The sequence below is a fragment of the Mus pahari genome, chromosome 6, assembly GCF_900095145.1.
Source record: "Mus pahari chromosome 6, PAHARI_EIJ_v1.1, whole genome shotgun sequence".
NCBI classification, from domain to species: domain Eukaryota; kingdom Metazoa; phylum Chordata; class Mammalia; order Rodentia; family Muridae; genus Mus; species Mus pahari.
Genome location: NC_034595.1, coordinates 92,366,096 through 92,380,904, shown reverse-complemented (window position 1 = coordinate 92,380,904; position 14,809 = coordinate 92,366,096). Strand labels below are relative to the sequence as shown.

The window sequence follows — 14,809 nt, the reverse complement described above, 5'->3', positions numbered from 1 at the left end:
AAGTGAGTTCCAGGACAGCCAGGGCTACACAGAGAAACCCTGTCTCGAAAAAAACAAAACAAACAAACAAAAAATCACCACCAGAGAGCTTCATGTCAATGTTTTTGGTGGGGTTTGGGGTTTCTTGAGACAGGGTCTCACACTACAACTCAGGCTGGCCTAGAGCTTGCAGTGTGGCTCTGGCTATACAGTGAATCATCGGTGAACTACATACCCACAGTTCTGTCTTGGCCTCCCTAGTGCTGAGGTCTAGGCACACACCACCTCAGGCTTCCCTTTGCTCAAGCACACATTCCCTACCCATCTAAATTAAATCTTTCCCACTAGGTGTGGAGGCACAGGCAGGTGGATCTCTGTAAATTCAAAGCCAGCCTGGTCTGCGTGACAATCTGAGTCTGATTCCTCAAAGCCCACAATGCAGTGGGGCACATCTGTGATCTCAGCTCTCCCAGGGAGAGCTGCCAGGCAGAGGGAAGGACACTCGGGAGGATGCAGGAAGCCGGCCCGCTACTCTACACAGCAGGAAGGACAGAGACTCTGACTCAACTTGGTAGAAGATGAGAACCCAATCAAGCTGTCCTCTCTGATCTACACTGATCTACACGCACAGCACGCACGGTACAGCTTGAAGAATGGGACAAACCTGATGACTCTGGCTTCTCACTCAAGTTGTCACCAAGTTTTATCAATTCTACCTCCCAGTTATCTCCTCCCACCCTGCATCTAACCTAAAATTACCCAAGACCACCCTTATACTTAACTCGATCTCTCTCTCTCTCTCTCTCTCTCTCTCTCTCTCTCTCTCTCTCTCTCCCCCCCTCCCTCCCTCCCTCCCTCCCTCCAGAGTTCCTCTGTGAAGCCCTAGCTGTCCTAGAACTCTCTCTGTTCCCCAAGCTGGCCTCGAATTCAGAGATCCACCTGTCTCTGCCTCCCAAATGCCGGGATTAAAGAAGTTCTTCACCGCTACCACCCCCCAGCACCTAGCGATCTCTAACTGATTTCAGGCCCGCTCCTTTAAGCCTCTTCAGCCTGCCTCAACCTGTGATCTTTCTGGTCCACAAACTGGCTTCCTAAATGCCTTCCCATTAACCTAAAAGTTAGGGTGCTGAACTAGGTTTGGAGCATCCCCAAAGCTGAGCCTGCTGACTTTACCACGCACCTCTGACGGAGGAAGAGGAGCTTGAACATTCTTACAGACAACACACCTTCAACTAAGGATGTGCTGTCCTTCTGCCTCACTCCCCCACGGACCCTTTCGGCTCAGCTTTCTTGGACACTGGGACTCCCTAAGTTCACCTAGACTGTGTAAGGTTTCCCCGAGTTAGGCTCCCTTCATGCAGCGCACTGACATCTGGAAAGCCTGTTTCTCTCTCCCACGTGAGTCTCTGAGCGCTGAGTGGTGATGCCGGTGATGACACTTAACAAAAGCAAGGGAGTTTCCACGCGTTCACGCTCTTAACTGGCCACGCTAGGCCCTGGACAATATACCACGTAACCCATCACGCGTCTCAGAAGACAGATTTTATTAGAACCCCTGCTTTAAGGATGAGGAAACCGGGGTGGAGAGAGTCTCCGCTTGGAGCTGAGAACCCTAGTCGCGCTCGGGGACCCAGTCCTCCCGCCCGCACTTCTGATCTGTCAGGGGCGGAGAGGAACGAGGGAAGCGGGATGGAGGGATGGATGAGTGAATGAATGAACGGTCTGTGACGGGAGGTCAGTGCGACTCCCGGTCCGGGACACATCCAGGTCGCCCCCAGCAGCCCCGCGCCGCCCCGCACTTCGCCCCCACGCGGCCGCAGCACGCCCACCCGCCGCAGCCGGCGCGCGGGGTCAGGGGGCGGTGACAGCCCGGCGGCGGGGGCGGAGATGCCACCAGCCGCGGTGTCACCCAGCCCCGGAGGCGACTCGCGCCCCGTCGGCCGCGCGGGTGCACGGCCACCCCTCCGGGCCGCTCCCGCCGCCCCGGGGCGCCGCGGCGCCCTCCGCCCGGGCCTCCCCTCCCCCACGCAACCGTCCCGGCGTCCCGCGGGCCCGGGTCCCCCCCACGCCGCCCCGGGTCCCGCCTCCCGGGACTCCCCGGCCGCCGGCGCCGCCCCGGCCTCACCTGCCATGTCCCGAACCCCGCCACAGACGGAGGTGCATCACGGCCGCGAGAAGGCCGGGGGCAGCGCCTCACAGCAGACAAAGGGCGCCGCCATGTTAGAGCCGGGCGGAACCGACCTCGCTGGCTTCCCGGCTGGGACTTCCGTCGCCGGCGCAGCGCTCGCTCGTCCGAGGTGCGCGACCGCCGGCAGGCGCATGCGCCGCGCCAGCCGAAAGTTCGTTAGGGCACTTCTGGAGTTGGACCCATTTTAACCCTTATTTTCCCGCTCCCCATAGAGCTGCAGCGGCACTTGCTGTGCACCGGACGCTGTGTTTAGCTAGTTACAGGTCCTTGTCACATTGCTCACACCATACAACCGAGTTCTTTCTCCTCTCTTGGGAAGGAGTGAAAACTTCGGTGCAAAAAGGATTAGTCGCACCTCTTTGTGACGAAGCAGAGATGTGGACCTACTTGTGATTCCCGTTATGTTTTTTTGTTGTTGTTGTTTTTTTGTTTTGTTTTGTTTTTGTTTTTTGGGGTTTTTGTTTGTTTGGTTTGGTTTTTTTGTTATGGTTTTGTTGTTGTTTTGTTTTTGTTTTTGGAGTTTTTTGTTTGTTTGTTTGTTTTGGAGTATTAGGGATCAAACCCAGCTACTTGGACTGGGTAAATAAATGACTCGGTGGCCTGTTGGGAGCCAACTCCTTGCAGAAAGTAGCTGTCATCTCTAAAGCCATCTCGGGCTATTTACTTACAGGTGGTATTTTTCCATCCTGACAAGAGACTTGATTTCCTAGCATTATGTTTTGCAAGCAGCCCACCACAGCTGAACACACTCTGATAACATCTTGTTTTTCTCCTACATATCCTGCATTTGTGGTTAAGTGTCTCCTGCTGCACTCCCCAGCAAGTGCATATATACCCATAGTTGCCTTCCAATGAATGAGAATTGATCCTTGATCAGATAGCCTGTCTTGTCTCCATTCTTTGCATCTCTTGCCCCTGTCCCCACTCTCTCTTGCAGACCCTGTTTACTGACTGGGTCAGTGACCCTAGTGCTTGCTTGCTACACAAGTATGAGAACACAAGCTCTATCTTGAAAACCACACTAAAAGCTGGGGGGCTGGCAGGAGAGATAGCTCAGAGGTTAAGAACACTTTTGCTCTTGCAGAGAATTTGGCTTCAATTCCCGGCATCCACATGGTGACTCCAATTTCAAGAGATCTGATGCCATCCGGTATTTGCAAGAATTAGGCATGCATACTTCATGCAGGCAAAATACTCATAAATTTAAGTAAACAATAAGTAATAAAATCTAGGAGTGGTGCATGTCTGTAATCCCAGGGATTTATTGGCCAGTCAACCTATCGTACAGAAACCTCAGGCTTCAGTGTCCTGGGGTTGGAAGTTAGATTAGAGCTAAAGATGTAGGTCAGTGGTAAAGTATTTACCCAGCACGACTGAGGATGCATGCTCCATTACCAGGGAGGAAGTGATATGGGAAGGGCCTGAAGAAGATCAGGGCTGGCAGCCGGGGGTGGGTTTGTATTCAATCATTATGCCAGGACTGCAGATTATTACCTGTTATCTATAATTTCACTGAAAACTTTTCAAAAAACAAAGACTTAGCCGAGTGTGATGCACACCTCTCATCCCGGCACTCGGGGGCTAGAGACAGGCAGCTCTCTGATTCCGCACACTAAGGATTCCTGGTGTAAGTTCTACATGGGTCATTCTCATAGCCTGGCCAGGGGTGTGGAAATGCAAAGATTTATGCTTAGGAACTGGAAATAGAGATGGCTAAGTGGAACAGATAGATCTCTTGTGTCCCGAGTCCCTAAGTCTAAAATTCAATGAGACCCCAACCCCTTGTCAGTAGAAGCTGGCCGTCCCTCTTCCCATTGAGGGCAGTTACTTAGCGAGAGGCTGCTAATGCCATGAGACTCCTCCATCACCCTTCAGTTTCAGTTAGGTCTACAAGGAGAGAAGGTCTTAGAACATCCTTTGAAGCCAGCACTGTGTCTAACCAAGGAAAAGTCATCTTATATAATACAACAAAACAAATGAATGAGCCCTTGGCAACTAAACCAGCAAAAACCCACAGGGTGTGGGCACAGCCATTTAGAAGAGGATAAGGCTGGGCAGGGAACACACCTGAGGAGAAATTTCAACATGTAGGAGGCAGAGGCCAGGAAAGCAATGCAAGAAGGCCAACCCGTGCTATAAAGCCATCTAAACTAAGAAAAAAATTCTGACTTTTATTGTTCTTCCCACATGTCTTCCCTGCTTTAACAAGCAAGATTTCTTTTGTGTTAGTTGGTTTTTGGTTTTTCAAGAAGTTGGGAGATGGATAGATGGTTCCACAGTTTAGAGCACTGACTGTCCTTCCAGAGGTCCTACGTTCAATTCCCAGCCACCACATGCTGGCTGACAACCATCTGTAACAGGATCTGATGCCTTCTTCTGGTGTGTCTGAAGACAGCTACCGTGCATTCATATACATAAAATAATTTAAATCTTTAATTAAAAAAAAAAAAAAGATGCCGGGCAGTAGTGGCGCAAGGCTTTAATCCCAGCACTTGGGAGGCAGAGGCAGGCGGATCTCTGAGCTCAAGGCCAGCCTGGTCTACAGAGTGAGTTCCAGGAGAGCCAGGGCTACACATAGAAACCCTGTCTCGAAACACAAAAAAATAAAAAAATAAAAAAATAAATAAAACAAAAGATATTGGGAACAAGGAAAGGAATCTTGTCTTAAATACCACCATTTTGTTTTCAGACTCCATTTTAATGATAAGAGTGAAGCTAAGTTCTAGTTCCCAGGCCCTAGGGGAGATGAGGACTACCCAATAGCTGACCAGCTCCCATTATTTATCGTTTGTTCCCCAAAACATAATGACATGCCTGTTCCAGAACATGACTGATCCTAACCCCAAAAAGAACAAATGGATTTGACTGGCTGGACTGTAAAACCTACTTTCAGTTTCAGTTGACAGAGATAAAACAGGAAAGGAATCTCCCTGTCCCTAAGTCCTGATTGGTGGAAAATGTGACTATGACTTGCCACAGATGTTCCTGGTTTTTCAAGCTTAAAAACTCTGTAACATTCTGGCTTGGTGTGGAGTAGTGGGGGGTCACAGTTCTAATCATCCCTTGGTCTGCTCTATGGTCTGACAGATAAGTAGTGGCTTGATTACATTTTTTTTTTTTTTTTTTTGGTTTTTCGAGACAGGGTTTCTCTGTATAGCCCTGGCTGTCCTGGAACTCACTTTGTAGACCAGGCTGGCCTCGAACTCAGAAATCCGCCTGCCTCTGCCTTGGGATTAAAGGCATGCGCCACCACGCCCAGCTTGATTACATTTTTTATTATCTGCATTGAGCTGTTGTTTGAGTTGTGTTGAATCTAAGCAGACCCCATAACAAAGACAGGGTTTCTCTGTGCAGTCCTGGCTGTCCTAGAACTTGCTCTGTAAACCAGGCTAGCCTCAAACTCAGAGAGAGATTGGCCTCCTTCTGTACTGGGAATATAGGCATGCACCCTGCCCAGCAATAAACAAGATTCCTCAGGTGTGGTGGCACACAAATGTAGTTCCAACCATCTGGAGGCTGAGGCAGGCAGGTGTAGAGAGCTTTGAGGGTTTTTTGTTTGTTTTTTTGTTTTGAAACAAGGTCTTTCTACATAGCCCTGGCTGTCCAGGAACTCACACAGTTTCACCTGCGTCTGCCTCTGAGTGCTGGGATTAAATGCATGCAGCACCACACCCAGCAATTTAGAGCTCAAGGCCAGTTTAGCTACACATTTAATTTTTAATAGGGGAAAAAAAAAGACCGGAGAGCTAAGCAGTTTAAGAGCACTTACTGCGCCGGGCGTGGTGGCTCACGCCTTTAATCCCAGCACTCGGGAGGCAGAGGCAGGTGGATTTCTGAGTTCAAGGCCAGCCTGGTCTACAAAGTGAGTTCCAGGACAGCCAGGGCTACATAGAGAAACCCTGTCTCAAAAAACCTAAAAAAAAAAGAAAAAAAAGAGCACTTACTGCAGAGAGAGAGAGAGAGAGAGAGAGAGAGAACAAGCAAGCATAAAGGAAAGGCCATGACTGCTCCTAGGTATGGTGGAGGAGAAAGTTTATTGTAGATACAAGGGAGGGCATAGCCAGAGGCAGGCACATCTGCGAGAATCCAGTGTGGTCTTGATTTTGAGCCATTCAGGGAGAGGGAGGGGGGAGGAAGAGGGAGGAACCAGGAGGCCAAAGGTACAAAAGGAGCAAGAGAAGGCAAGCAACCAAAATGTCTGGATTACGTAGGGAAAAGCGTCTGTGGACTGAAGAGTTCAGAAGGTAGAGGGTGGGGCATGCCAGCCACCTCCTGTCACAGGGTCTGAGGAATGCAGGGAGAGCCTGGCATCCAAGTCTGCTTTGATATGTTAAATAGGCACCTTGGCCACCTTTGGGTTTGAAATTTAACAGTTCTGAGTGCCCACTTGGCAGCTCACAATGATCTGATCGACACGCCTGCGTGAGTTTATTAAGGGCAACTATATACATGTAGTGCACATAAACTCACGCACATACACTTTTAAGGTGTAGACTTCAGAGGTATTTAGAGTAGGCAGAGTGTTGCAAAACAAATGTCTGACTTTTGACATTTCAAATGATGTTATTCATCATCATCTACAGAGTTCACGGGTGAGAGCTACGTGATATAAATAAATAAATAATTGGGTGGAGAGAGCCTTAACATTTGAAGTAAGTACTGTTGGATTGGGGCCATTTGTATCTATTGTCTCAGGAATAACTGTGAGTGCAGCCTTCAGGCAATAGGTTGGATACACCCTGCTAAATCAGTACAAAGTCTCCCTGAGCTCTATCCCCTGTTCTCAAAAAATTAGCCTCACCCGAGTTGTAAGAATCCCACTTTAGCTGGGCAGTGGTGGCGCACGCCTTTAATTCCAGCACTTGGGAGGCAGAGGCAGGTGGATTTCTGAGTTCGAGGCCAGCCTGGTCTTCAGAGTGAGTTCCAGGATAGCCAGGGCTATACAGAGAAACCCTGTCTCGAAAAACAAAAAACAAACAAACAAACAAAAAGAGCACTGACTGCTCTTCCAGAGGTCCTGAGTTCAATTCCCAGCAATCACACGGTGGCTCACAACCATCTGCAATGGGATCTGATGCCCTCTTCTGGTGTGCATGAAGACAATGTGCTCATATATATTCATATACATAAAATAAATAAATCTTAAAAAAACAAACAAAAAAACAACTGAGGCTTGAGATTGGTATCTGAAGGATGTCAAGCCGTCTTGGGGGTAGAACCCTCAACCTATGGGACCTGCCATTAACTCCAGATCTTCTGAACGGAACACCCAACTGGTGCCTGCTGCAAACCCGACCACTCCTTGGTGTGAGGAGTCTGTTGGAGAAGTGTGCGAGCTCACGCAGGTGGAGTAACTCAGGGTGTGGTGGGTTTTTTTTTTTCCTCGTCCTGTACAAAGCCAGCAGTGGGAGGTGGGGTTCTCTTCCTGTCTCTCTGGTTTTCCTGTAGCAGGCCCCACCTTCCTTTCTCATCAGGGAGAGTTTTCCAAATTCCAGGCCTCATAGGATTAGATGGAGCCGCTCTGTGGGATCCTGATAACCATCTCTCCAAGTCCACAGCCCTAACCAAGCATACAAAGCCCTTTCTATATGGCCAGGAACCAAACCACGGGGTCTGCAGGTTGGCAGGGACATTCTTAGTGGGACCTTCTGTCTACTCAGTGAACATGGCCATTCCCCCCCACACTTAAAGAAGACCCTCACCCCCCTCTAAGGAGCTGGGTGCTCCCCTCCCTGCCCTCTTTGTGCCCCAGGTTGTCTTCTAGCAGGTGACTTGGAGGTCATCATAACTTACGCCATGCCAGGTCTGTCCACACATCCACAACAAGCCAATTAAAAGAACGAAATTAAAAGTGGGAAGCAAAGGAAGATTTATTCAGTAGGGTCACACTGGGAAGTGGGACAGAGATCCAGGAAGCCCCTCGAGTTCATCTTTGGGGACCTGAAGGAAGATCAAAGTTTAAATAGAAGGCCAATAAACAGTCCAGTCCAAGATGGTCACATGTACCATTCATTAATCCATCCCTGCCTGGGTGTTAGTTCGTCTTGTCAGTTGAAATCTCTCTCAGGGAAGTAAGTTCACCCTCTGGCAGGTGTCTTCTCCTTAGTCATAAGTGTCCTGCTTTTAATGCCTTACACTGGCAAAATATGAATGCTTTTTCTAACAAACCAGTTCAAGGATCTGTTAGAATAACTTAAATCTTGAGTAAGTGATTTAAATGTGGTTTAAAAGGCAAGAGTGTAATTTACCCGTGTTCAGTCAGGTGCCTAATGTACCGTATGTTTTCTGTGTATCTGAAATGACTAAGGTTAACACTATCTTGTCCTGACTCCATTTTGCCTAGACAGTTCTCAGCCTTCTTCTGTTCCATCCTCCCAATGGTCAGGTCTGCCTTGGTAATACATATGAGATGTTCATGGCCTTGACCATGGTGTAGATGTATTAACCACAATAAAAGTCAAGTAAGTGAAAATATCTAAAAATATATCATTCAAAAGTAACTGTCATTTTATGTCTGAAGTCATTACTATGCTGTGCCAGAAATGAACAGAACATTTCAAGGTCACTCTGGCCCTCATCTGACTTTAATGTGAGTTATGGTCTGCGTGGGCTTTGCCTTCACTCATACTGGACCTCTGAACTTGGACACTGATGCCAAGAGACTCTTCAGAGGCTGGAGCCCATTCTTTGTGTGGCTATCAAGAAAAAGGGACTCAGATTTCACTAGGCCTCATCAGCGTGGTTGTCAGTAACTACCTCCTGTGGGTCATTTCACAACCTTTTGAACTTTCATTTAAAAACACCTCATTTAAAATGACAGCTACTCTTGTAACAACAAGGCTGGAGAGATGGCTCAGTGGTTAAGAGCACTTGCTGCCCTTCCAGAGGTCCTGAGTTCAATTCCCAGCAACCACCAGGCAACTCACAACCATCTGTAATGGAAACCGTGAATGGTAATTCCTGAAAGGACTCTGTATGCAGAGTTCAGTAGATTAGAATCTCAACACTGGGCCACCTGGAGCAAGGGAGGTAGACCCGGGAGTGAGCAGAGGTCCGGAATTCAAATTCCCAGCAACCACATGATGGCTCACAACCATAAAAAAAGAAAAAAAAAAGAATCTCACCACAGTGGAGATGCTGGAATGTTGCCCATCCAGAGGTTAATTACCCTATCATTGGGCTAAACTCCAGCCCTCTGGAACAGTCTTCAACCTGTGTCAGAACTATAACAAATTATGACAACAGACAAAAAACCTTTTAGAATCTATAGATTTAGCAGACAACTAGTGTCCACCAATCCAAAAGCTAAAATGACAGATAGCATATTAAGCCTATAGAAAAGTTTCTCCATCTCTCTGGTAATGTGCCACCAGTGTATTTTAATTAAATTTTTACACTTATTTATTATTTTATGTATGAGTTCTCTATCTGCATGTACAACTGCATGCCAGAAGAGGGCATCAGATCACGTTATAGGTGGCTGTGAGCCACCATGTGGTTGCTGGGAATTGAACTCAGGATCTCTCGAAGAGCAGCCAGTACCCTTAACTGCTGAGCCATCTCTCCAGCCCCACCACCGATATATTTTAAACTTGCTTTGATTCATGACTTTCTCTGTTCTGTAAAACTCCCGAAACTTGGTGAAATTGCCTCCACACTGAATCATGGAATTTAGGGTAACCGAAATCCGCGCTCCCAGGCCACGATCACTCACAATGGCTGCCGAATAAACTTTTATTCCCATTAAGGAGAGAGCTGCGCCTTTTGTGTTGACATACTGTGACATAGCCAGACACGGTGGCCCATGTCTGTTATTCCATCACTGGGAGGTTGAGGCAAGAGAAGTTCCAGAACATCAGCTGTTAAGACCCTTCCTCCCGGCGTGGTGGCGCACGCCTTTAATCCCAGCACTTGGGAGGCAGAGGCAGGCGGATTTCTGAGTTCAAGGCCAGCCTGGTCTACAAAGTGAGTTCCAGGATGGCCAGGGCTATACAGAGAAACCCTGTCTCAAAAAACAAAAACAAAAACAAAACAAAACAAAACAAACAAACAAACAAAAAGACCCTTCCCCCTAAATAAAATAAAAGTGAATAAATAAAAGCCAAAGCAGCCAGGTAATGACTGGCACTGGGGGGACCAAGGCCTGGCTGAGAACTTCCAAAGGGCTCCAGGAAGGAGCTGCACTGGGAAAAGATCGCAACTGCCCGATAGGAAGCCTCTCCTACAGCCAACAAGCTGTTGTTATAATAACCTTTCCGATCAAAGGGCTCCCGAAGGGTTTGGCTCCAGGGTAGGAAGGCTCTTATACATTCTGGAAGCCTCTGTCCAAAGACATTTTCAGACAAGCACTGGAGCGCATGGCTTCCTCAAAGGACCCCAGGAACTGGAGAGCCAGCCTTAAGGATTTTAGTGTGGAGACGAGCTCCGGTAAGATGGGGCAGCGGCAGCTCCACGCTGAGGAAAAGACCAGCTGAGGGGCAGTGAGCAGGGCAGGGGGCTGCGGCGTGGACTTCACACAGTGGGAAGAGACCTGGGGTATCATTGGCATAACTACAGAAGTTACTTTTTTTGTTGTTGTTTAAATTATTTTAGCATGTATATGTGTGTGTGTGTATGTGTGTGTGTTGGGGAGTATGTTTTTTGTTTGTTTGTTTGTTTGTCTATGAAGTAAGTCATACATGCCTCCAACATTTTTACTCATCTTTACTCAGCAAGGCCACTTTAAAGATTTATTTACCCTGCCAGACGTGGTGGCGCACGCCTTTAATCCTAATACTCGGGAGGCAGAGGCAGGTGGATTTCTGAGTTCAAGGCCAGCCTGGTCTACAAAGTGAGTTCCAGGACAGTCAGGGCTATACAGAAAAACCCTGTCTCGAAAAACCAAAAAAAAATTTATTTATTTTATTTTATGTATGTGAGTGCACTGTAGCTGGTTGTGAGCCTTCATGTGGTTGTTGGGAATTGAATTTTTCAGGACCTCTGCTTGCTCAGGTCAACCCCGCTTGCTCTGGGTGGCCCACTCACTCTGGCCCAAAGATTTATTTATTATTATAATTAAGTACACTGTAGCTGTCTTCCTACGCACCAGAAGAGGGCGTCAGATCTCATTATGGGTGGTTGTGAGCCACCATGTGGTTGCTGGGATTTGAACTCAGGACCTTCCGAAGAGCAGTCAGTGCTCTTAACTGCTGAGCCATCTCTCCAGCCCCAGATGACAGGCATTTGGAACCCCAGAACCGGGGAGGAAGAGGCGAGAGGATTTCTGGAAATTCAAGGCCAGTCTGTCCAGTCTATGGAATGTGCTCTAAGACAGCCTGTCTCCACAGCAAATGCGTGATATGGAAATAAAACCCACAGGCTTCGGAAGTAGACCGTGCTGCTCTGAGTGTTTCCTCATGAATAAATCCACTTTATTTCATTTATTCCTGCTTCTACCCAGTGCTGAGCTCAGCGCTGGGGCAGCATGGTAGAGCACTTAAAACGGAACCCCGGGCACACTACCTCAGGATATCAGTTTATTTATTGTGTGTGTGTGTGGGGGGGGATGAGGATTCTGTGGGGCTCCCTAAAGGCCACCGGCACCTATGCTGAACCTCATATTCCTCCTCTAAGTTCCCCCAGCTTCCCTCTTGAATCTAGACCTTGTTATTTCCGGTATGGTCCACACGCCTGCACGACAGAACGTCAATTTTGTGTGTGTGTGTGTATACACATGCGTGTGCACGCACACTATATGGGCTAGCATAGCATCTAAGTCGGTCATTTCTACTTTTTCTTTCTCTTTAAGACAGGGTTTCTCTGTGTAGCCCTGGCTGTCCTGGAACTCACTCTGTAGACCAGGCTGACCTCGAACTCAGAGATCGGCCTGCCTCTACCTCCTGAGTGCTGGGATTAAAGGCGTGCACCACCACTGCCTGGCATTACTTTAGTTTTTTTAAATTAAAAAAAAAATACAGCTTTATTCATTTTATTTCATATAGAACTATTCTACCTACATCTATATATGTGTACCATGCCTTGTGTCTATGTATTCCCTGGAACCAATGTTATAGATGGTTATAAGCCACCATGTGGGTGCTGGGAGCTGAACCCTGTCCTCCATCTCTCCACCCCCTCTCCATCATACCTTTTTGGTTTTTTCCTCTCCAAAACAGGGTTTCTTTGTGTAGCCCTGGCTGTCCTGGAACTCATAGATTAGGCTGGCCTCGAACTCACAGAGCCTCACCCACAAAGTCGCGTGCCACCACCGCCAGGCTCCACAATACCTTTTGAGACAGGGTCTCCCACTGAACCTGGAGCTGACTGACTTAACTAAGCCAGTCGTCAAGTTCCGGAAGTCTGCCTGTGCCCACCCCGACCCCAGCACTGGACTGGGACTGGGACTGTAGAACCACTTATGCTGAAACCGGGCCTGGAGGTGCTCGCGCTGAAAGGACCCACTGAGCCATCTCCCTACCCCCTGGCCCTGCACTAGAGAGTAAGGATACTCCCTGGGCAGTTCACAAGCTAGATAAAGCTGAGACACACCCATGGGCTAGGCGGGAGGTTCCTGGGAGAAGGGGAGAACACAAGGTTTAAACTTGGAGCTAACCAGTGGGCAAAGGCTGAGGACCCGAGTTCAATCCCCTAGACCCACGGGGAGGAAGGCGAGAACAGACTCCACGAGGTGTCCTCTGCTGTCCACATACAGACCACGGCACATGTGTGCCTACACACACGCGTGGTTGGCCGTGCTAACCCAAGCTTCGGGCCCTTTCCTTTCAGGTATCCAGCCGGTCTGCGCACCCACGGCAGTGCCCACAGCTCACGTCACTTTCATTATTGACTGTGCAAATGGGAAACAAGTCTCCCTGGCTGCATCCGCCGCAGCGCCACCCCACGCATCGAGAGCCAACCAGGGATGTGTCGCCGGGCCCATGAAGACCTTCGTTATGTTCCGTGGAGAAACCACGCTGCTTGGGACTCAGAACATTCCTCTCAGTCGCAGACCCCTTGATGGAGTCAAGGATACCTTGCCACCCTACAGAGGACTCTCGGGGCTCCACATCCCCTCCCTGCCAGCCTACCTGGTCCCCAGAATGATCCTGAAGCCAAGGGGAGCTCCTTGGAGCGTGGAGCTACTGAAAAGCATTCAACCCGGGAGAAGGTCAAACACTCACTGAAGGCTCTGACCTGTCTCTGCGGGCAGGTGGAGTAGTTTCCTAGGTTCTGTGGGGGTGAGGGGGGTGGGGGCGGGGCTAGGCAGGGCGTGTAGGGGGCCGGGGGGTGGGGACAGGCTGGGAATGCGGGAGTCTTTGGAGCCTGAAGCCAAGAAGACATACTAGATGCGCCAAAAAACGTAAGAGCCAGTTATGCCTCTGTCCTTTTCCTCCTCCTCTGCCAAGTTCTCAGCTGGCGTCAGGCACGAGGCCAACCAAGCCCCTTCTACGTGTCCTGGGCACTGCTGCCACCCCACCCCCACCCCTGCCGCCACCACAACATGGTTTTCTTGAAACTTGGAAGAGGAGAAGGGTTGAACAAGTGATCAAATAAATAAAAAACGATGCTTTTGAGCAGGTTGAGTGAAGGGAGTCTGACCTTGAACATGGCAGGCCTGGCTCTGGCAGGCCTTGTCTTTCTCTCCCATTCCGTCTGCCTTGCTAAAAACTTAGACCCCATTCCTAAAGCTAGCCACCAAGGTCTCTCCCCTTATTTAGCCACTACCTCCTCCTGAGGGTGACTACCAAGTCCAGCTATCAAAGTACTGAAATCCAGCCATCAAAAGCCCCCTTCGGCTCACCTAATTAACATGTCTGATTAAAATGAAACACCTCATCCTAACACAGTGTTTCTCCTTGTACCTTTATAAACCTCCATTTTCCTCCATCGGCCTTCTCTATCCAGAGGTTGTCCTTTGTCCTCAGTTGGTAGAAGTGGGAGACGAAGACCAATAGCCCTCCTCCCTCTTCTTCCCTTTCCCCTTCTCTCTCGTCTTCTATCTCTTGTCTTTGTCTCTTATTCCCTGGCCTCTGTCCCTTTGGGACAGATCTCCCTTGTGCTGAGAACTTGGTCGTTCAGGTCCTGTGGTAATGTAGTATGACCTGAAAAACAGAATGAGAAAGCTTTCCCTTTTTACAGAGTCTTCTCTACCCCCACACAGATATCTCAGTCCAGAGCAAACAGGGAGGGGCATTGGGGGTGTCCCAGTGTGATGGTTAGGGACAGTGTATTAGTTGCTGTCACCATGGCTCAGGTGGGGTCCTGGTCCCGGAGGTGACTGGAAGGATATGGGAAAGCAGAGAGGAGTACTGGGCTCAGTGAGACTCCATCCTCAAAGGAGGGAGATTGAGCCGGGGTGTAGCTCAGCCGATAGTCTGCCCGGTACATAGGGAAGCACTGAGTTTAGTCCCCAGTACCAAAGAAGCCAGGCACGGCAGCAGCACACACCTATAATCTCAGCACTTGGGAGATGGGGCAGGGTTATAGTCAGGTACATAGTGAGTCTGAGGCCAACCTGGGCTAACTTGAGAGTCTGTTTTTAAAGGGTGAGGAAGTCATATGCAAAAAGGCAGTGGAGCACCATGCTGGGCACGGTGACATGCCTGTTGTCCCAGCATTTGGAGGTGAAAGCAGGACCAACAGGTTCACAGTCACCCTCAGCTA

General features: G+C 49.1%; 2 protein-coding genes across 3 annotated transcripts in view; one reads left to right on the top strand and one right to left on the bottom strand.

The window, feature by feature from the left end:
- The window catches only part of Zbtb17 (zinc finger and BTB domain containing 17), a 21,163-nt gene extending 18,940 nt beyond the window's left edge, over nucleotides 1–2,223 (bottom strand). For both annotated transcript variants that reach the window (XM_029540352.1, XM_021199914.2), the window contains exon 1: nucleotides 2,105–2,223. The gene's annotated coding sequence lies outside the window, so the exon portion shown is untranslated. The remainder of the gene's footprint in view (nucleotides 1–2,104) is intronic.
- An 8,301-nt stretch (nucleotides 2,224–10,524) lies between these two features.
- Srarp (steroid receptor associated and regulated protein) lies at nucleotides 10,525–13,364 on the top strand. Its single transcript, XM_021201328.1, is given in 3 exon segments — nucleotides 10,525–10,594; nucleotides 12,932–13,197; nucleotides 13,200–13,364. Coding segments are annotated over 3 exon segments (501 nt in total).
- The last annotated feature ends 1,445 nt before the right edge of the window (nucleotides 13,365–14,809 follow it).